At 27.1% G+C, this 21,750-nt stretch overlaps 3 protein-coding genes across 4 annotated transcripts; 1 reads left to right on the top strand and 2 right to left on the bottom strand.

Annotated features, from left to right (window-relative positions):
* Nucleotides 1–1,016: 1,016 nt before the first annotated feature.
* Nucleotides 1,017–1,406, top strand: LOC136081391 (uncharacterized). Its single transcript, XM_065798704.1, has one exon. The coding sequence runs from the start codon at nt 1,017–1,019 to the stop codon at nt 1,404–1,406; it is 390 nt and encodes a 129-aa protein (XP_065654776.1).
* A 5,043-nt stretch (nt 1,407–6,449) lies between these two features.
* On the bottom strand, nt 6,450–11,882 carry LOC100212632 (tyrosine-protein kinase BTK). Of its 2 annotated transcripts, none has more exons than XM_065800137.1 (6): nt 11,859–11,882; nt 11,033–11,089; nt 7,970–8,131; nt 7,483–7,679; nt 7,289–7,412; nt 6,450–6,789 (listed from the first exon to the last, which is right to left on the bottom strand). In XM_065800137.1, the coding sequence occupies exons 3-6, from the start codon at nt 8,121–8,123 to the stop codon at nt 6,620–6,622; spliced, it is 645 nt and encodes a 214-aa protein (XP_065656209.1). In that variant the 5' UTR covers nt 8,124–8,131; nt 11,033–11,089; nt 11,859–11,882; the 3' UTR covers nt 6,450–6,619. The 2 variants fall into 2 exon arrangements, with proteins under 2 accessions (XP_065656209.1, XP_065656208.1); XM_065800136.1 differs by lacking the exon at nt 11,859–11,882 and adding an exon at nt 11,330–11,466.
* A 53-nt stretch (nt 11,883–11,935) lies between these two features.
* LOC100205478 (serine/arginine-rich splicing factor 10) lies at nt 11,936–20,692 on the bottom strand. The gene is made up of 6 exons (XM_065800138.1): nt 20,508–20,692; nt 15,434–15,538; nt 13,076–13,179; nt 12,610–12,673; nt 12,475–12,525; nt 11,936–12,275 (listed from the first exon to the last, which is right to left on the bottom strand). Exons 1-6 carry the CDS (start codon nt 20,576–20,578, stop codon nt 12,068–12,070), a joined length of 603 nt encoding a protein of 200 aa, XP_065656210.1. The 5' UTR covers nt 20,579–20,692; the 3' UTR covers nt 11,936–12,067.
* Between the last annotated feature and the right edge of the window lie 1,058 nt (nt 20,693–21,750).

Here is a 21,750-nt window from a genome sequence, read left to right as displayed (position 1 = left end):
ATCTTTGCCATTGAAGTTCGTTTTATCCCCATTTTTTTTGCGAGACCTCGAGCAGATTGATTGGGGTTCAAACGCAGGCGATCGCGTACCTTTTTCACATTGCTCGCAGTGATCACTGTTCGAGGTCTTCCGGATTTTAGATGATTAGAACTTGTTCCCAACTCGTCAAAGCGTTTAATTGTGTCGTAAATTGTCCGTCTTGGCGCATGTAAACGGTTCTGAATGTAGCTCGCTGAGTAGCCTTTTTTGTGAAACTCGATGATAGATTGACGATAAGGAGAAACGCGCACCATTCTAAAAAAACCAATTGAACATAGTTTACAAAGTATATAAAGTAAAGTATATAAAGTTTATGACATAATATTAACCACAAACAACAAATAAAAAAGAACATACATAAGCGCTTTTATGCTTATATTTTCACAATATGAAACCGTCTCGTGTGCGGATACTTTGTGGTCACACTGTATATATATATATATATATATATATATATATATATATAAAAATATATATATATATATATATATATATATATATATATATATATATATATATATATATATATATATATATATATACAGGGTGACCACAAAGTATCCGCACACGAGACGGTTTCATCTTGTGAAAATATAAGCATAAAAGCACTTATGTATTTTCTTATTTATTTGTTGTTTTTGGTTATTATTATGTCATAAACTTTATATACTTTACTTTATATACTTTGTAAACTATGTTCAATTGGTTTTTTTAGAATGGTGCGCGTTTCTCCTTATCGTCAATCTATCATCGAGTTTCACAAAAAAGGCTACTCAGCGAGCTACATTCAGAACCGTTTACATGCGCCAAGACGGACAATTTACGACACAATTAAACGCTTTGACGAGTTGGGAACAAGTTCTAATCATCTAAAATCCGGAAGACCTCGAACAGTGATCACTGCGAGCAATGTGAAAAAGGTACGCGATCGCCTGCGTTTGAACCCCAATCAATCTGCTCGAGGTCTCGCAAAAAAAATGGGGATAAAACGAACTTCAATGGCAAAGATAATCAAAAAGAAGCTTAAGCTCAAACCATACAAGAAGAACAAGTCGCAACTTCTTTCTCAAGCAGCTAAAGTCAAACGTAAAGACCGTTCTCTTGGACTTCTGCACCGTTTCAACGGAATTGATTATCGCAACATCTTGTTCACTGACGAAAAGATTTTTACAGTGGAAAGCATTCTTAATAAGCAGAACGATCGAGTTTGGGCAAAATCTCAACCAAATGTCTCGGTTTCACGCAGTTCTCATCCTGCTTCAGTTATGGTATTCGCCGGGATAACGGCTCATGTTAAGACACCGCTCATATTTGTTCCACAAGGTATAAAGGTCAACGGTGACAATTATTTGGATATGCTCAAGTAAGAAATTGTTCCTTGGGCTCAAAAAGAACTTGGAAATCGTATTTGGACGTTCATTGGACGATACTTTGTGGTCACCATGTATATATATATATATATATATATATATATAATATATATATATATATATATATATATATATATATATATATATATATATATATATATATATATATATATATATATATATATATATATATATATATACATTTTTTTTTCGCCTTCTAACTATCATATTACTATACATTTACTTCTTACTAAATACTATTGTATTTTATCGACTCGAAGAGTAATTCAATATACATTATATTATAGTCACTTCACGCGATTTTACTATTATCCCTATCTCTGCCTATAATTAATACCAAAGTATGCGGATAATAAAGACGTTTTCAGAATAAGCTCGTTTTTTAAATTTGGATTGCTGGTTCCCAAGTTATGATAATTTATGTTGGGCTCAATAATGCCTATTTTGCGTCAAGATTTGTTGAGTTTTCCTTAAGGTTTTATGGCACCAAATTTTGATATTAAACTTATTTTTCAAATGCCATCAATAAGAAAGAGTTTTATTGAAGTACTTTTGCTAAATTATCTTTATTGCTTTTTAAATTTATTTTTTTCTTCTCAAATTTATTTATAACTTTTTTGATTCTTACACTTTGGTTTTGTGTTCTGTAGTTTAAAAAATATTTTTCGCGTCACGGTAAGGAAGGAGGCGTGAACTTCCGGTTAAATGCACTTCCGCGGTGCTCTGTGACAAGACCGTTAGGATTTCTTGGGGCACTTAAAAAAAAAAAAAAAAAAAAAATTAATATTAAAAAAATATATATATTAAAAGTAATATTATAAAAAAAAAAAAAGTTCATAATTTTTTAGATACATAAAAATTAAATATTTCCGTGCTTTTAGAATAATATTTTTAAGTTAATAGCGCTTCTTGTTATTTTTTAATAATAGATGTTTTATTTATTACTTTACCAATTTTACGTTTGTTTATTATATATAGTTAACGGAATCGCTTACTTTTAAATTAAACTTTATATTTACAGAATTTATTAAGGGGCTGTGCGATAAGACATCTTCTCGGCCCTGCTACCTATATATCTTATCATTAACATACGGGTTGTTTAGACGGCAAAAAAAAAAAAAAATGTCGGAAGCGTAAACGGAAATTTTGTAATTTGGCTTAACACACAGCAATAACCATTGTATGCCTATCCAGGTATCTTCTTTGAGTATCCGCGTTCTATATATTTATTTTTATACTTTATTTCTTAATATATATATATATATATATATATATATATATATATATATATATATATATATATATATATATATATATATATATATATATATATATATATATATTATATATATACATTACCTATTTCATTAATTTGATTCTTGTTTCATTTAAATCTAATATGTTATTTCATTTGTTTTATATATTTTTATTTATTGAGAGTTTTGCATAATATTTATATTTAAAACTATTTCTTTGTTTTTTATTTTAGTTAAAATTGAAATATTTACTGTATTAGCCATTCTATACTTTTTATTATTTAAAATTTAAGTAACATTTAAAATGAGACTATTCTCAGAGACTATTCTCACATTTTTGATAAAAAAAAAAGCTAGTTTGATAGCAACTCTTTTTGCATCACAATATTCCTAAACTTCTAAAACTCCTTCCATAATTGATTACTGCAAATAAAATTACATTGTGCTTGTTAAGAATTTTGTATTTTTTACCTAGGTTTTTCTAGATTTTTTGACTTAATTTACACAGTGAGTGTCACATGTCTTAAAAAAAAAAGAAAAAAATAAATTCTGGCATTCCGGCCTGAAATATTGTAGTTCCGGCCAGAACTGGAATGACCTAAAACTCACAAATTCTGGCCAGAACTGTTTTCCGGTACATCCCTATAAAAAAGCTTGCCAAACTGATGTGAGTCGTATGTCCGTCTAAATTTGAAATAAGAATACCACCAAGAGTTTGATATTCTAGTCAATGACGGATTCAGGAGGAGGGGGGGGGGGAGTGCATATATACCCCCTCTCCCTCCACCACCACCACTATTCCTTTTTTTTTAAATAGGAGACTCAAATGTGATACAAAATTTTAAAATCTTTCAACGGGACGACTAAATAAGCGCGAATTTCATTAATTCGCTCTAGCATTAAAGCGAATGGCGTAAGTTCGAACCGGTGTAAGTGCAAACTTGCATAACTGCAAACTGGCGCATAAGTGAGAAGCATTGCAATGCAATGCAAAGCAATGCAAAAACTGGCATAAATGCGAACTGGCATATATACGAATTGGCGTAAGTGCACCGAAAAAATTTGCAAACATTGGCGTAAGTGCGAATCGGCATAAGTGCAAACTGGCATAAGTGCGAAGCAGTTGCAAAAACTGGCATAGGCGCAAATCGGCATAAATGCAAATTGGCATAAGTGCGCCGAATAAATTTTTAAACATCGGCATAAGAGCAAACGAACTGGCGTAAGTGCAAAATGCCAATTTGCACTTATGTTAATATTTGCAACTTGATTCGGCGCACTTATGTCATTTCGCACTTGTGCCAGTTTGCACTTAAGTCAGTTTTTGCTACGTTCCCAGTTCGCACTTATGAAATTCACGCCTATTTAGCCGCCCGCTTTTAACATACCCCCCCCCCCACCTAAACACACAAAATTCTTTGATCCGTTACTGATTCTAGTATAACAATTTCCTTTAACAATTCAATAAATGTATCATGCTTCATCCGACTATAATCCGAAATTGAATATTTGATGAATAATTCCCATAGATTTGAACATTTGTTATTTTTTACTATTTGTTTATGCTGTTATGTTTTACTTCTGTTTAATTTATATTTCTTGGTCAAGATTTATATTTAATAGGATAAGGAATGTAAATATGTATATATGAACACAAATAATTTTGATTAAAAAGCCCGAACAGACACAAGACAAAATCTAGATGTCTAAAAATTAGAACATGTTTGATGTTGATTTAAAATAAATAAAAATTTAGCCTTAAATTTATTAAGATCTATGACACGCTTTTTAACATAAATTGATAAGGTGCAAATATGTGCAGTTAAAAATTTGCATATTCTTTTTCTTAATATACATATAATATATATATAAATAGATATACACACACACACACATATATATATATATATATATATATATATATATATATATATATATATATATATATATATATATATATATATACATACATATATATATATATATATATACATACATATATATATATATATATATATATACATACATATATATATATATATATATATACAAACATATATATATATATATATATATATATATATATATATATATATATATATATAATATATATATATATATATATACAAGCATACATATATATAAATATATATCACGGAATGTTAATTTAGCGCTTGTCAAACCAAATGGATATAATAATCTGGTTGAGGCTACTCATTTTAGATGTTAAAATGCTGTTTTTATTAAGGCTTAATAGGTGTCACAAGAAGCAAAATTCACTAATTTATTTGACTCAACAGTCGGTCAATACATGAAAAAGAAGACAGTATACTTGCATACGACTTTATTAGAGAACAAGATTTGGATCTTCAGAGCGAAAAGTTAGAGAGTCAATTTTGTTTATTTATTTTGATTATGGTAACATATGGATTCAAAGTAATCTAACCGGTGCAAAATTTATTAGAAAGAATTCAGCTCGGCATAGATTTCCGGTGCAAAATTTATTAGATAGAATTCAGCTCGGCAGACTTACATTATCAATTCAAGAATCATTAAAAACAAAGAAAAGTTGCAACTTTGTCAGCTTCAAATTCTTGTGAGTTATTGTTTGCTAAGCTACTTGTAGCATAAATTGTCAAAGATATTTAGTGATTGTGAATGCGTGAGAACAATATGACCATACAAATTTTAAAAATTCTGTAGACTCGTAAAATCTGCTAATTAGAAAAACTAATGAATAGAGCTAGAATATAATTTTTTTCTACAGGAAAAACAAATTTTTCTAGCAACGCGTAATAACACTAGTTAATCCCTATTGCACTTAAATAAGCTTAGCTTTTCACAAGCGAGGATCTCATAATAAAGAACGTGCTAAATAGTGTACATAGCATAAGTAAAACATATGCCGCATAATAGACGTTATTTGCTGCTAAGCAAAATTAGGTATCCATAGAAACTAAAAAAATATATTCACTATTTTGAAATGCACGTCCTCATATTGGCACTTAAGTAAAATTTAATAAACATTGCACACGTAAAAATATCTGCGAATACCAAATCTAGATTTTTGCTATTTGAAATTTAGCATCCATGGCACCTTCATTAGGTGTGCAGAGATAATAGTATCACTCATCCTAATCTTAAATTAGTTATGAATTTGGTCCAGTTAAAGCCTGCGACCCACTGTAGAGCGTGTCCGCTAATAGCGAAACCGACAAGAAAGACTGAATCAACGACTTCATTAATTGACAATATCATAACGAGCGATATTTTTAATCATTCTCTTAAGAAAGAAATCATTAAATGCGATCACAGATCATTTTTTGATTTTTTTTTCCTCCATAAATACAGATACTAAATTAATTTTAAACAAAAAAAAAATTCCACACTTCAAAAATTATGGATAGTATGTTGTGTGTTGTACATGGTGACAATACCACAAGTCTAAAACGAATGTTTACAAAATGACAGATACAAATGGCACTCTTAGTTGAAAAAAATATTACAATCCACAAGTATCATCACTAAACACAATTTTGTACTATTTAATCGGAAAAAACATTGAATTTAAACGCAACGACCTATTAAAGTTAAGATTTTAAAATGTAAGGTTCAAGTTAAATTTTGGAAATATTACTATTAATTTTTTTTACCAGTAAAACATCTACTCATTACGGGTATGAGGTATACAACCTTAATTTTTTTTTCACTCATGATTAACTATAATAAACTAGCTCGCATAGGAAAACTAAAAAAAAAATAATTAAAAAACTACTGACAATATAAAAAAATAACTATAAATAGCCGATGCTTGAATCTTCCTTTCAATTATCTAAAAATTCCACGATCCTCATGCACGTTGCATCGAATTCAAAAGTATATCAAAAATAAAACAGTCGTTCTTGCACAAAGGCATAAACCTTGTTATCTTGTCTACAAAATGAGAGCTAAACGTTCTTCTTCTTCACGGTGATTTTTACTTGCTAGGTGCATTTTATAAGGCTGGGGTCCATTCAAAGTTTTATCACAAATTTCACAATAGAATTGCTTTTCTACAGTTGATTTCAAAGAGCTTTGAGTAGCTATTTGATTTGATTGATAAGCTGCAAGAACGAAAGTAGAAAAAGTAATGTATTTTAATTTAAAAATTTTTTTTCAAGTGCAGACAAATATTTATATATATATATATATATATAAATATATATATATATAAATATATATAAATATATATATATATATATATATATATATATATATATATATATATATATATATATATATATATATATATATATATACACACACACACACACACGCATTCATACATATGTATTTACATATACATACACATTTTTTATTGCCAACCTCTAAGAGTTTGAGATCGGCAATTTATTGCCGACCTCATTTCTCCTAATTCCGAGGGTTGTGTTAGTGGGTATGTATATATATAAAATCAATATTATTAAGATATCGATACATCATTGGATTTTATGCAAAGATCTAATCTCAGTTCGTAACTTAACGGTATTTAATAAATCCGCTGTACAAGTTTTTTTTTTTTGTTCAAAATAAAAAAATAAACTAAAAAATTTCATAACTCACTAGAAACGTAAGGTTTTATTTTACGCGGTTCGTTAAGAATTTTACTAGTAGCTTCCATATCTATATTTTCCATAAGACGTTTGCTTTCTAACCAAGGTAAACTGGTTAGTTTTTCCTCTAGAACCTAAAAAATTTTATTTTTTAAAACTCGATTCTCAAAACAAATAAAAACTTTATTAACTTTTCAGACTTACCAAACAGTATTTTGCAGGAACATAACCAACTTGTCCTTGGGTGTTTTTAACTTCCCACCAATGAGGGTTAGAAGTAGGAATGTGCGATTTTTTAATTAGGTAAAGCTTTTCCCCTTGTTTAATTGTCAGTTCAAAAAATCCGCCTGACTGTAAACCATCTGCTTTGTAACTGTATTTAGCCATTAACTCTGGTAATGCTAAATGCGTAAAATCTTTTATTAAAACAAAACTTAATTATTGATTTATTCATTTAACAAAATTGAGGCAAATCATTTTTGAAACTACTCAGTTGAAGAAAACTTTGTAAAACAAAACCAAGGAGAGTTAGTAAGACAAAGTCTCATTTGTTTTAAAGTATGAAATGAATATTAAGCATTTATTGCAGTATCTTTGCAGTTATCCTTGTAGCATTTATTATGCAATTAGGAATAAAAATTGAAATTACAGGTACTTAGAAAGATTTTACATAGACTACATAAATTACTACCTGGTTTAACTTCAACCACGGAATCAACTGAGTTAAGTAGACTTTTTTGTAAATCGGTATTTAACCCTATTGGCTTTGGACACGGCTCAAGCGAATTTAGGGCTAAAACTCCACGTCCACGACCATTTCTATAAATGTGCTTTGTTTGTGACATACACTGCTCTAAGAAATTATAACCAAATCAAAATATTAAATATTTTTAGAAGCAAATTAGTTGCAAACGCTAGCAATTTTTAATAAAATCATAAACATGAAATCACTAAAAAATACAATAACTTTAATTTCTTGATAACAACGAAAAGCTATTTATCTATAACTAACACATAACTAACTAATTTATTTTATATTAATATTGGTTTTATTTATTAGATTTGTTTTATCAAAGCAATAAAAAAAACATACTGGAAAATGTTTCAAGAAGAGAAATAAAAAATAAAAACTTTTTAATAACTTTCTGTTCTGATTTCAAATTAACCTAAATTTGTAATCATTTTATTAATTTAATGATTATTTCATATATATATGATTGCTGAAAATAACCAGTTTAGTTCAATTTAAAATTATTTTATTAGGATCCTAAAGTTAAAATACACAAAAATGGGCCAAATAACTGTAAGCAAAGTAGCATATTGGGATAGTTTAACAAGAGATATGAAGGAAGAACTAAATACCATTTGGAGATTGCAACAATTGACTAAACTGTTAGGAAAAATTAGTTAAATATCTTCATTGGTTTGTATTTATCATTTTAAATGTTTCAAGCAACAAAATTTTTATAGACCCTATTTTTTATAGCACTGTATATGCATATATATAGTAACAGTTTTTATAGCACAGTATATGTATGTATATAGTAACAGATCTTATTTGCAAAATTTGATAATTTGTAACTTTGTCTCAGATAACTGAAGTAATCTAAGACTAAATTGATGACATGGTCACTGAATTTAGGTAATACTATGTTATCAAAATTTTAAAGTTAATTGGATATAAATTATCAAAAACAGCACTGTACTAATTTTTCTACATAATATATATTATATAAACTATAAAGTTATTTGATATTGTCAGCTGAGAACCAGCTGAGAGGTGTATGTCCACATATTGTATTTTTTCTGTTAATTATCTAAAAATATTTAACAATCAATGGGATGTGTGTCCCAATCTAGTCACAAGAATACAACTTTTTAAAATAATAAAAAAATAAGTTGAATATTCTGGCATAGTTTTTATAGTCTTTAAACTTAATTTTCTCAGAAACAAAAAATGAACACAGGGCCTCTTGTTTCTTGGTTGTTGATATATATTTTAGAATACTTAAGTTGATCTACACATAAGAATTTAAAACAAAGTTAATCAGACAGTATGAATACTTGACACTTCATTTGTATAAATACTCTTGTAAGTCAATGTGTCATCATATAAACTATCTAGATTTTCAATGTAAAAAATATGCAAATAAGATATTTTAAAAACAAAATTAAATTTTAGAAACTATATAAATGTATGTATATACAGCAACATAGATACCAAATAATAGCAAATATTTAATAGTTTAGTTTAACAACTAAAATAGCTCCCTCATCCTCCTGCATATACATAATTTAAAATTTTCTTTGTGGCATGCGCTACTATAATAAAAAGAGATTAACACAATCAAATTAAATGAATAAAACTTGTTACTCTAGAATGATAATCAGACAGTATGAATACTTGAAAAGTCATTTGTATAAATACTCTATCAAATAAAAGTCATCAAATTATCAAATATATTAAGGTTATTAAATAAATAGTAGCTATTTTAATAGACTGAATAAATAAAAAATAGTTTGAAAAGTTGAAATCTAAATGTAATGTGGCGCGCTTAAGTTTTATACCGCTTTACAAAATTTACGATTTGCTAATCACTTTATAAAATTTGCTAATGTGTTACTATGTATCATTAAAATTAACATCTGAATTTAAATATATTTTTATGACTTTTAACTTCTCTGAACTTAGTAATAAAAAATAGCTATGAAATGTTAATCTTTTGCATGAACACTATTTTCTATAACATTTTTTGTCAATGGAAAGAAATAACTTTAGTCACTCTAAACTTATCAGTAATTAGTGATAGTAATTACTAATAGGTACTAATAAATACATGATATATATTAATATCTTTAGACGCAAATTGGGTAATCCATTTTTTGAGGGATGACTTTTAAAACAGAAAACTAACAAGAGTCTGCATATTGATACCTTAACATGCAAATTGGGTTTAAAATCACTTGTCCAAGCAATATTAAACCTTATACCTTAATATGCCAATTGAGTAACTCCATTTTTTATAGATTCCACAATTTTTGTTAGACAACAAAACTCATTTACTGCAAAAAAAATATTGTAATATTATCAGCATTCCTATATTGACGAATAAATATTCTCTTATCTCGGACTAAATCTAAAAACACATTGTAAATGTAATTAGACCTGCTTTATTTGCCAACCCTGGACCGGAAAAGTCTCATTTTAGCCAGGGCCGCGGTCACACTATCTATCTATATATACTAATAGTTACTAATTTTTTGTATAGATCAGTTTTATAGATTCAATACAAACCTAAGGGATTTTAAACAAAGGTAATAAGTATTTTTACAGAATTTCTCAACAACAAAAAAAGTTAACTTTAAAACAATTTTAATCTCAGTTAACAACTGTGTGTTTAAAATACAAAATTTATCAAGTAGTCTTATGCACAATACTTATGCACATTAATGAATGTATATGCATAAAGTGAGATACCTTATCACATATATTTATTACAGCAAATGTGCTTTAAAAAAAAAGAAGCTGATAACAACAATGATAATCAGACAGTATGAATACTTGAAAAGTCATTTGTATAAATACTCTTTCAAATAAAATGTCATCATATTACCAGATAAAAGTTTTTAAGATTGGTTTTAACAAACCTTTAGGATATTAAAAATCACAATTATAAAAGATTTTAGAACATCAATCAAAAACATATCAATACATGCACAACATACACATAATAAACATATTAGGTTTAATCACCTTTTTATTATTTTGACAGTTTTATCAGACTTTTGACAACACCATATAAGAGATTACCTAAAATAAAAAACAAAATGAGACAATTATATACTATTTTGAAAAATAACACACAGACACATGTAAATCTACCACAGTCATGTAACCCCTCCCCCTAAAAAAAGACATCTCATGTTTTTCAAAAAAAATACCACATATACTATTTTACAATCTAATGACAACAACATGGTGATGTTGAATTTATGATGAGTTTGTGAATAATTTACTGAAAAACTTTCCCATATTTTGAAAATACTTTACCAACAGTTAGATCTTTATATGAAACAATATTCCCAACCCACGAGTCAACATTTATTTCAATATTATATAGGTAAGTAAAAATATAATTGAAAAATTTTATAGTACTTTCTAATTTAAAATTATAACAAAGATTTCAGATATAACAAAACAATACGCATGAAATGTTGCTGAAAACTTCATTTGATAATACATATTTGTGTAAATCAAGATTGATCAATTTTGTTAAACTTTTAAAATGCAAACTTTATGCACTTTTTGCTACAATAAACTTATTATATATCATTATATATTGTCTGCCTAAACCCAAAGTACGGAAGCCCTTACAGAAGGACTATTTTTTATGATATTATCAGTGACGTTTCATGCGCAGCTCAAACCCGCATTTGTATATATATATATTTACACCCACCTTAATATACTCACTAAAAATATATCCACATAAAATAATAAATAGTAGTACACCACATTTATAAAAAATTACATATTTAAGACAATTTACATAACTAGAACTTAGGTGAGAAAATAATACCATGAATTATTACTCTTGCAATCATTTTTTTTTGTGTAAACTACTAAGTGGCTGAAACTATAATAAAAAGACATATCTTGAATAAAATGTTTATTTGGTCAAACTATTTACAAAGTAAGATTAAAGCATATAATTCCTAAATAAACTGCAAATACTAAGCCATAATCAGAATTGAATTTTATTTATCACTAGATGTTTAAACATCAAATTTAATCTCCATTTTCTTTTGCAGAGGAACCACGGGACCTAGATCGAGATCTGCTAGCACTACGAGACTTTCGGGGACTAGCTGATCTACCAGGTGAGTATGATTTACGAGGGCTATGAGAAAGTGAACGCTTTACTGGACTTCTAGAAACACTTCGTCTCCTTCGTGGGCTTCTAGAACGAGATCTCGATGAGTATCTGCGTCGACGTCTAGAAATGAGTCATTTTAGAAATATACATAAAATCAACAATATTCTTTTACATTTATTATTTAAATTAAAAATTTGAAAGAATCCTTATTTTTAAAATTATCCCTTTAATTGAACTGTTACTGAAGTATAGATAAATACCAAAATCAAATTTCTTAAAGTTTGTTTTGTTTACTTTATACATTCCAAAACAAAAATACCTAGGTGACCTTGACCTGCTGCGACTTCTTGAATATCTACCTCCTCTACGCCTAAAATAAATAAATTCACATATATTTACAATTTAAAGAAGCATAAGCTTTTATTTTTATTAGTAAAAAAATTTAACAGTTTACCCTCCAAACCTGCCATTATCTGAATAAGAACCAGTGGATTCTCGAGTTCTCATTTGACCAGGTGCTACAAAAAATTTAAAGCTTAAAAAAATATAAATGAAAGTTGTATTAAGTTATCAAAACATTCTAGCTTTGACTTTCTACTTTAAACAGAACTTATAAACTTTTAACAACAAAAATTGAACTTAAAATAGATAATAAAATAATTTACTGAGATGTAATATAAATTTTATTAAACAAATCAATTATTTACTTAATCAATAAACTTGCGTTTTTTAAGTTTAATTTTTAACTCTAAATGAAACTTTTATTTGCTTATCTATATATGTTAAGGTATTTAAGAATTTTTAAAATAAATTCTGAATTCACTTTTTTTTCTTTTTGTAGATGAAACCAGTCACTTTTTTGTGATACTAACCTGTTACCAAAAATTTTAAATTTAAAATTTCCTTGAAAGTTTACTCACTTTTTCTATCTCCTTCAGCATATTGAATATCAAGTTCTCGCCCATGCAACCTTGCGTGCGATTCATGATATAAAGCATCTTCTGCATCTCTAATGTCTTCAAATGTGTCAAAAGTTAAAGACAGAACTTTATAAGCCGCTTTTTAACAAAAACTTAATTAAAAAAAAAATTACCGAATTATTAAAAAAAACCAACAACAGACATACTTGCAACAAATTAACAAACAACTAGCCTCATTAAATTGTTATTTAATTGCTGTTAGCATTTACTAAAAACTACTCATAAAGTATAGAAAGATAAAAAATGAATGAATCTATAAAAAATTATTAAGTTTATCTTTGGATAAGTAAATTTATCACCCTTCCCCTCTCTAAATATAAATACACAAATTTATCTTCACACCTCTATTGTTATTTATATTTCCTAGTAATTTTCAATGTTTTAAAAAATAATTTAAACAATGTTTCAAAATATACAACATTTACAACTTTAGTTGATTACACAACTATTATTCAATTTTAAAAACTAGAACAATCACTTTCTTATGGATAATGATCTATATGGATTTTGAATCCTTTAAGTAGTCTTTATCTTTTTAAAAAGTTTTTAGTAATATTTTATAGTACTTCAAGCCAAAAGCTATAAAACAAAATATGTTACGCATCAGAGATTATATAAACTATTACAAAACAAAAGTGATGACGTATCATATTTATATGATTGTTGCCCATTAAAAACTATAAATACTAACGTTTATTTATTATAACCAATTTTAAAAACATTGTCAAAATAAAAATTGTATATTTTTATTTAAAAATACATTTGTCAGGAGCAATTTATATTTAAAAATACCAACCTGAAATTGTATAAATTTTAAAGCGATCAATTACACAAGCAAATTACAAATGCCATTTAAAAAAAAAACACTTGTTGGTACCGTAAATTGTCACAATTGCTGCCAAGATGAACAAAAAAAAAATTTTCTTCCTTTTTTGAACAATTATTTATAATATATTAATAAAAAAATAAAAAACTTTATTAGTAATAAAATCTTAATCCCTTTGAAAAAATCCTTAACTTGTTACATGCATTTTGCAGCTGCATTAATTAGATTGTTTGCAGTTAAGTAGTTACATAATCATTCTGATTATGTAACTACTTAAATAACTATTTAATTGACATAAAAAAAAACTTCTTTGAAAATTAGAACCATAATGACAAGTAGGAGATAGGCACTCACAAAAAGGGAGCTAGTAATTAAAACTTTATTGAATAACAGTTATTAATAAATAAAATCTAGGAACTACTATAGTCTATGCCTAATATTAAAATGTGAAAGGGATTTTTAATTTAAACAACTTTTTAAAATTTTAGCGTCCTTAAATATACTATTTAGTTTTATTCAAAAATAATTTTTACATCACAATTTTATATATGTAAATTCAGATGTCAAATAAGGATTGCCAAAAATACCTTATTTAATTGTTTGTTTTTTTTTAAATATTTGATAAACAAATTTAATATTTAAATGTTACTAATGATTCTTAACATTTGGTTTATTTTAGGTCTGCTTCAAGATTACAGACTTCTTCAGAGTAAGCATTCTTTACTTCAAAGGTCTGAAAATGATAACCTATTACACAGAAATCATAAAATATATTCATAGAGAACTAACAACTAGTTTCAGACTCCTACTAAAAAATTTTTAATTAAATACCTGTAGAATTTCTTTCAATTCTTTTTTACATTAACCCTTTCCAAATACATCAACTTGGAAAATTATCTTTAGACATGATTTAAATTTTGACAAATCTGTATCTGTAATCTGTTTAAGACTTAATTCAAACCAAACTTGAAATATTCTGAAACTTGTTCTGTTATTTCTCAAAAGAATAGATTATTCTGTATACAACGAAAATTGCATTTAGAAGGATTTGTGTCAACTTGACTTTAGAAGGCTTGACTGTTTACTCTGTATTCTGTTTACTTTAGCAGACTTGTATCAAACCTTTCTTTAACTCACTTGGTTCATGAACTAAAAATGAAGATAATTTACTTTAGGGGCTAAAATCAACTAGTCTTTAGGCTGATATCTTTGACTTGTTTCAGAAAATTGTGAGCTTATTAGAACCAAATAAAAATAACCAACCCACTAAAATTTTTTTTTAATTATCAAGGATTAACTTTAAATCAAAACTGAAAATGTTTAAAAATTAAATGGCTAATACAAATTATCAGCATTTAACTGCAGCAAAAAAAAATTTTTTTATTATATATAATTATAGGATCTTAGTTATTTTATATAAGAATCTAATAATTGCTCAAAATATTGCCTTTTCAAAATCATGAAAAGGATATTGAACATAACAGAAGCCTCTTGGTTCACGAGTGTAATAATCCAAAGGAATGTAGATGTCACGTATCGGACCATACTTTGCAAACATCCTTCTTAAGTCATCACTCCTATAAATAAAAATATTATCATTGTATATATAAAAATATTATTGTTAATAAAACTTAAAAAAAAAGTTAGATGGTCACACACACCAAGCCTTCCCAGCAAGCATGTGCGGTTGCACGCCTTGTTTGTCCACATTTAAAGTAATTTATTTTGATAACTTGACCACATTTTTGTATAATAAGCATTTTAGGAATTTTCAGTAAAATAAGGCTCTCAGGAAAATTTTAAAATTAAATTTTTTTTTTAAAAAAAACCCATCACTATTTTACTGTTATTTTTGTGTTAGTTTTTATAGGGTGCTTGTTATTAAAGTCAAGGAAGAAAGTAGATAAGAATATAACAAAAGCAAAAGCATTTTTTAAAATGCAATTTATTTGTAACTTTTGTCAGTCAATATATTAAGGAAATACTTTATTTGTGCTAGAAATAAAGACAATTGACAAAAGACAACAAAAACTTGTTTTTCAAATGTTTTTGTTAAATTTTACTGTTTTTATAAATGCACAGGAAAACAAGAAAATGAATCAGGCCTTCCCAGGAGAGGCGTGCGGTCGCACGCCTTGAGTGAACACGGATATATATTTTTTTGGATAACTCGACCACGCTTTTTTAGCATATATTAAAAATAACGCATTTTTAAAAAGACGCTGAAAAAATCAAATTAAATTCGTTGTATTATTTTGTAATTTTTTTAATAATTTATTCTTTTCATTAATAAGGAAATAATAACATAAAAATAATATATATATATATTTTTTTTGAATTTTTTTTTCTTATAACAAATTTTTTTTTTTATTTTACATTTTTTTTTTTTAATTATAAATTTTTTCGCATAAGTATGTCTTTTTACAAAAAATAACTTTTAAGTTCTAGAAGAATTATTATCTACAAGGTTCTTGATAAGTATATGAATGTTTAGCTCATTCGGTTAAGACATTACAAAGCGCCGCGGAGACCCGGGTTCGCATCCCGCGTCGGCAGAGCATATTTTTCAAAATTGATTAAAAAAGTTTTCGGTCACATTTTCTGTTTATTTTTTCGACTTGTCTCAAATATCGTTGCTGAAAAAATCAACACCTAAAAATATATTATAAATAATTATAATATAAATAAATAAATTTTTTTTTTAATGTTTACTAGAATAAAAAAAAAATTGTAATAAGAAAAAATTTTTTTTATAAATAAGTATAAATATATATATTTCATTTTTATGTTCATATTTTTATATTAATAATAGGAATAAATTATGAATAAAAATAATAAAATAATACGACAATTTAGTTAGGTTTTTTCAGCGCCTTTTTAAAAATGCGTCATTATTATATGCTAAAAAACCGTGGCCAAACTCTCAAAAAATATATATATATGCGTGGTCACTCAAAGCGACCGACCGCACGCCTCTCCTGGGAAGGCCTGATGAATTGCTATTTATTTGTAAAACTTTTATTTTTGAACAAGTTTTTATGTAAAATAAATAATATATTAGGTTGTTTTCACCACACCAATTGAAATAGCCTACCCTTTTGTTGGACTTTTCAAATTATTTATTTAAACCTGATTTATTTCCTGATGAACTTTTGCTATCGACGCTCTAAAAGCTTGTGGGCTAGTGCATTGTTAATTTACTGAACTTTTCTAGCGAAATTTTCAGGAGCTTATTTAAAACTAGTTTTTTAGTTTTTAAATACATTTTTTCAAACAGAGCAGTCGTTATGTTCATTATTTCTAATAATTTGTATTAATATAGGAAACTGACATACATGGAAATATACATGAACTTGAATATTCTCAAAACACCTTGGTGCAGAAGAATAAAAAGAATACTTGCGTACCTAAAAACCTGCCAAACCAATGAACAAACTAATTCTATTAGTTCAAAAAATATGCTGACTAAGCCAAATAAAGTTCTTATTATTAAAGTATTATTCAAGATTTGTTTTGAGATTTCTAGCATAAATTGTTTTAAGAATATATTATTAAACAAAATATTATTTTGATACTATGGCTCATTCTTGGAGCCACATCTGCAAAGCCGTAAATCTTTTAAACTATTATTATTTGTTTACAAAAATAAATGTTTAAATATATATTTTTTAAATTGTCAAAATTTTGAAAGTTTATTATATATTATAGATCTTATTAGTATATTCTTATTTTTTATTTAAAAAGTATGTATTTTTATGTGAATGTAAATTTTGTGTATTTGTTTTTTATTCCAAGGGGTCATCCATAAAGTGTGTATGCTCATAGGGGGGTCTTCAAAAAGCATACGAAAGTGTATGGGGGATATTTCCTGCTTCTACCCCCTCCCACAATTAAGGGGTATGGGTAGCCTACCCTCGACACTGGGTTTTAGGGTTTGTTTTCAACATTACTGATCTCCCGTAAGACTCGTTTTTTATGGACTTACTAAAGAGGGGTGTCTTGAAAAAGTGTCCGCCTTAAGTATAGTTAATTTTTATTTGATCACCATTAAAACAAAAAAAGTACAACATAACTTGACTGGGAATCGAACTCCAGTCTTTGCCATCGATGTTTTATTATTAACCTCTCAGCCAAGCACACACAATGTTACCATGGAATTTAACTTTATTAAAATTAATATTTGTATATATATTTGAAGACATTTTTTAAATTAGGACCCTGTGCCGCAAACAAAGGACTTTGGGGCCATTCAAAGTATTTAAGGTACCTTCTCCCCCTTTTTTTATTCAATTTTTTATTAAAATATAAAGTTAGAGGAGGGAAGGAGGGGGGGGGGGGGGGGGGTTGAAAAACGTATTTAATTTTTAAGGGGTGGGGACTTAAAAGTATTAATGGCAACGGGGGAGGGGTGTCAAAATTTAATATTTTTAGCAAACATACTTTATAGACAACCCTTAATATGATCTTTTAAAGCAATTTTTACGATTTATTTTGTAAACAAAAAGACTTTAAACAATAATTGCGTTTTCAATGAATTATTAATAATTATTAAAGTTAATAAAACTAATTATGCCAGAAACAAAGAAGTTTCTGGTAAAAAAAATTAAAAACACTACGCGAGCATTCCCAGGAAATGTGTGCGGATTTTTGTCTTTATAATATAAGACTTTTCTACTTCTGTACATTTTTTTATCCCCAATCGTTTAGTGCTTTGTAATTTTGGATACCTATTGCTTTTTAACATTTGGCTCTGTGTGCTTAGTTCTACCAACCCCTCCCATTTTGTCTACATGTTATTGGTTAAAAATTATTAATGTTTGTTAATAATTTTTTATGTAAATTTCACCAATAAGTTTTTTCTGTTTAGCAAGCATTTACGCGTCTAAGTCTTTATACGCTTGCCCACGCGCCCGCTAAAAACGTTGCAAAATGAACAAAAATGTAAAAGCGTTTAGTTTTAAATTGATTAAAACATTTTTGTAAATTTGTTCAACTTTTATAAAAAAAAACTCCTGTTTTTTTGAAAATTATTTTATCTAGAATTTATTCAAAGCATTCTTTCCACTATTTTTATTTTAATTTAAGTAGCAGAAAAAAAAGAACTTTTTGCTTTACTTATACAATTTTGTTGCTGAAAACAACTACCATCCTAAAGAAACGAAAATAAAAACAGTACACAAATTATTTAAATTTTTAATGTTATTGACTTTTTTTATTTAAATTTTATATAATTTCCAATCTTATTAGGTTTTCTTTCTTTATTTTTGACGTTTTTTCTGCAATGCTTAATATAATAAAGCTTGCAAACAGCCATGATCAAGTTGTCTAAAATAGAAAAACTTATGTATGGACATACGTGAAAAAAAACTTAAAGCCTCTCAAGGCTTGAAATAAGTTTAAGATTTTTTTACTTTTATATTTATCATACACGCATGAGAGGGAAAACGTTTTTATTTTGAGTGCATTTTTTAAGTTTTAATTTTCGAGCTTCAGACATTGTATATTTTTATAAGTACCAATTGAGGATGTTATTTAAAAAAAGTTACTGTAATTAGAGATTGAAAACAAAAAATACTCAATAGGTTTCCCCTATTCCTAGACAGGGTATATTAACTTGGTTATATACTATTGCTATAACCATGATTATTATTATTATGATACAAGCAACAAACGAACTATATATTATTAGTTATTAACTTGATATTATAATTTTGCTAGAAAAAAAAGTTTATTCCTGTACCTTTACTTTGTATATATAAAAAAATTTGAAAAATTATAATCATTATAGACAATAACTTTCTTTAGTGATTTTTGTTTATACTACCTAATAACATTTACTAGGCATTTGATAGTCTTATTAAGCAACAAACATAAGTATGTTTTTACAAAATAACAAAAATAAAATTTGAAAAATACTCCATCCAAAGATTTCTTCAAAGATTCTTTAATCAGGATATGTAGTACATATCCTAATTGAGGAATCTTTAGAAGTAACCCTCTCTAAACTCTGAAACATGAACTTTGACAGCCAAGGCTGCTGAAAAGTTATGATAAAGTAAATGAGTAAAATTAATGTAAATATTTAATTTTAATAAACGCAGTTTAAAGTAACTGTTTCAGTCCTATGATGACTTAAACAAGTGTGCATGTGTTTTAAATCCACATATAGTAAGAATATAAACATGTAAAATAGCATGTGAGTTAATTAAAGAAGAACATTTAGTATCCACAGTATTCAATTTTTGATTCACTTAAAATCAAGTCAGTTTTTTAAAGAGAATTATTTATCACTAAATTTACTTTCTTTTATGACTATTTTTTTATTTGATAAGTTATCGATATTATGAAATGGTTAGTGCAAATATCGAGGTATTAAGTCTTGACTTAAAAAATTATTCACTTAATGATTCAACTTTATTTTTAACGAGTTTGAACAGTTAATAGAAGACTTTAAAAATATATATTTAATAACTTTGACCGCGACAACCAAGTTAATTATAACTTCCTATAGACATTCTTTACAATATTATCAACACACAGACCTACCTCGTTGAAGAACTTAAATTTCGTATATAAAGAGATGTATTCGGTGGTCTTGCATAGCGATTACCAGACATAGTTATGGACTGCAAGCAGCTTGGCTCCGATAAAACTGACAACGTGCATCGAGGATTTACATGAAAAGGCTAAAATTTGAAAAAGTTAATGCCTAGTTGTCTTCTAAACTAAAACCTGTACTACCGTGTTGTCAACCACAAAACGTCTAACTAATTATTGCGAAATAAAAAAACGATCCTTGATAAAAATATTACTATTAATATAATATATATTATATAAGGGATTGTTCATTAGTTATGTCATTAAAATCAGAAAATTTAAGATAAATGTTTACAAGGTGATGGGGGAACATAAAAAAGTTGACATCAACAAGGTTATTTTTTTAAATAAACTTTTTGAAATAAATTTTTTTTAAAAAAAGGAAAAAAATGATTTTTTTTATTTTTTTTTTTCATAAATTTTATTAGGTGGGTGGCGGAAAGATTACCAAATGGCGTAACTTTATAAGATGTCTCTGGGAACTTGACAAGTTGCTGAAAAAAGGTTGACCGAACCTAATCTGTGATCGATAGAAAATATTTTTTATCGGTCTCAACTGAAAAAAAATTTTTAATAACATTTTTTATACTTATAATAAAATGGAAAATTTTTATTATAATATGATATATTAACAATTGAAAATTTTTCTCTCTCCACTCGGTCGTAACTGTAAAAAAAACAAAAAAAAAGTTCAGATGTGCTTGATTAGGTTGTTTCTGGATGAGAAATCAATAACGTGGTAGTTTAAATCAAAAGATTTTAAAACTTGTGCAAAAAGTATACCTGTCTCACCAAATTTGAAAGTTCACTATCCCCCATGGGGAATAGTGAACTTCCCAACACTCCATGGAAAAGTTTACTATCCTTCATGGGAAAGTTCACTGTCCTATGGGACAAGGAACTTTTAAAAAAAATGTTTCTCTAGGAAGTAAAAGCCTTTAAAATAATTATCAATCAATTTTAGCTTTAAAACCTTTACTATGTATACTAGTTGCTAATAAATGTGGAATATATTCTTGTTTTATTTTCACTTGCATGACTCTGTTCTTTTTTTTTTTTTTTTTTTTTTTATTACAAAATAATAAATATATACAATTTTTTAATATTATTAACTAATTTTTTTTAAGTTTTTACAATATATGTTGTTACAATATAGCGTAAATATATACATTTTTTGTTTTTTAAATTTTAT

Source organism: Hydra vulgaris, chromosome 06 (assembly GCF_038396675.1).
Source record: "Hydra vulgaris chromosome 06, alternate assembly HydraT2T_AEP".
NCBI lineage: Eukaryota > Metazoa > Cnidaria > Hydrozoa > Anthoathecata > Hydridae > Hydra > Hydra vulgaris.
Note: the sequence above shows the minus strand (reverse complement) of the source record. Positions and strands in the feature narration are given on the sequence as shown.

What these genes read in the sequence shown, in the direction of transcription:
- LOC136081391 (XM_065798704.1), top strand. Translation starts at nt 1,017, where the DNA reads ATGGGGATAAAACGAACTTCAATGGCAAAGATAATCAAAAAGAAGCTT.
- LOC100212632 (XM_065800137.1), bottom strand. Translation starts at nt 8,123, where the DNA reads ATGTCACAAACAAAGCACATTTATAGAAATGGTCGTGGACGTGGAGTT. An exon ending in CGTGGTTGAAGTTAAACCAG is followed by an intron (nt 7,680 to 7,969) that starts GTAGTAATTTAT and finishes TTACGCATTTAG; the next exon opens with CATTACCAGAGTTAATGGCT. An exon ending in AATAAAACCTTACGTTTCTA is followed by an intron (nt 6,790 to 7,288) that starts GTGAGTTATGAA and finishes TCGTTCTTGCAG; the next exon opens with CTTATCAATCAAATCAAATA.
- LOC100205478 (XM_065800138.1), bottom strand. Translation starts at nt 20,578, where the DNA reads ATGTCTGGTAATCGCTATGCAAGACCACCGAATACATCTCTTTATATA. An exon ending in AGAGGCTTCTGTTATGTTCA is followed by an intron (nt 13,180 to 15,433) that starts ATATCCTTTTCA and finishes AACTTTTGACAC; the next exon opens with ATTTGAAGACATTAGAGATG. An exon ending in TGCTGAAGGAGATAGAAAAA is followed by an intron (nt 12,674 to 13,075) that starts GTGAGTAAACTT and finishes AATTTTTTGTAG; the next exon opens with CACCTGGTCAAATGAGAACT.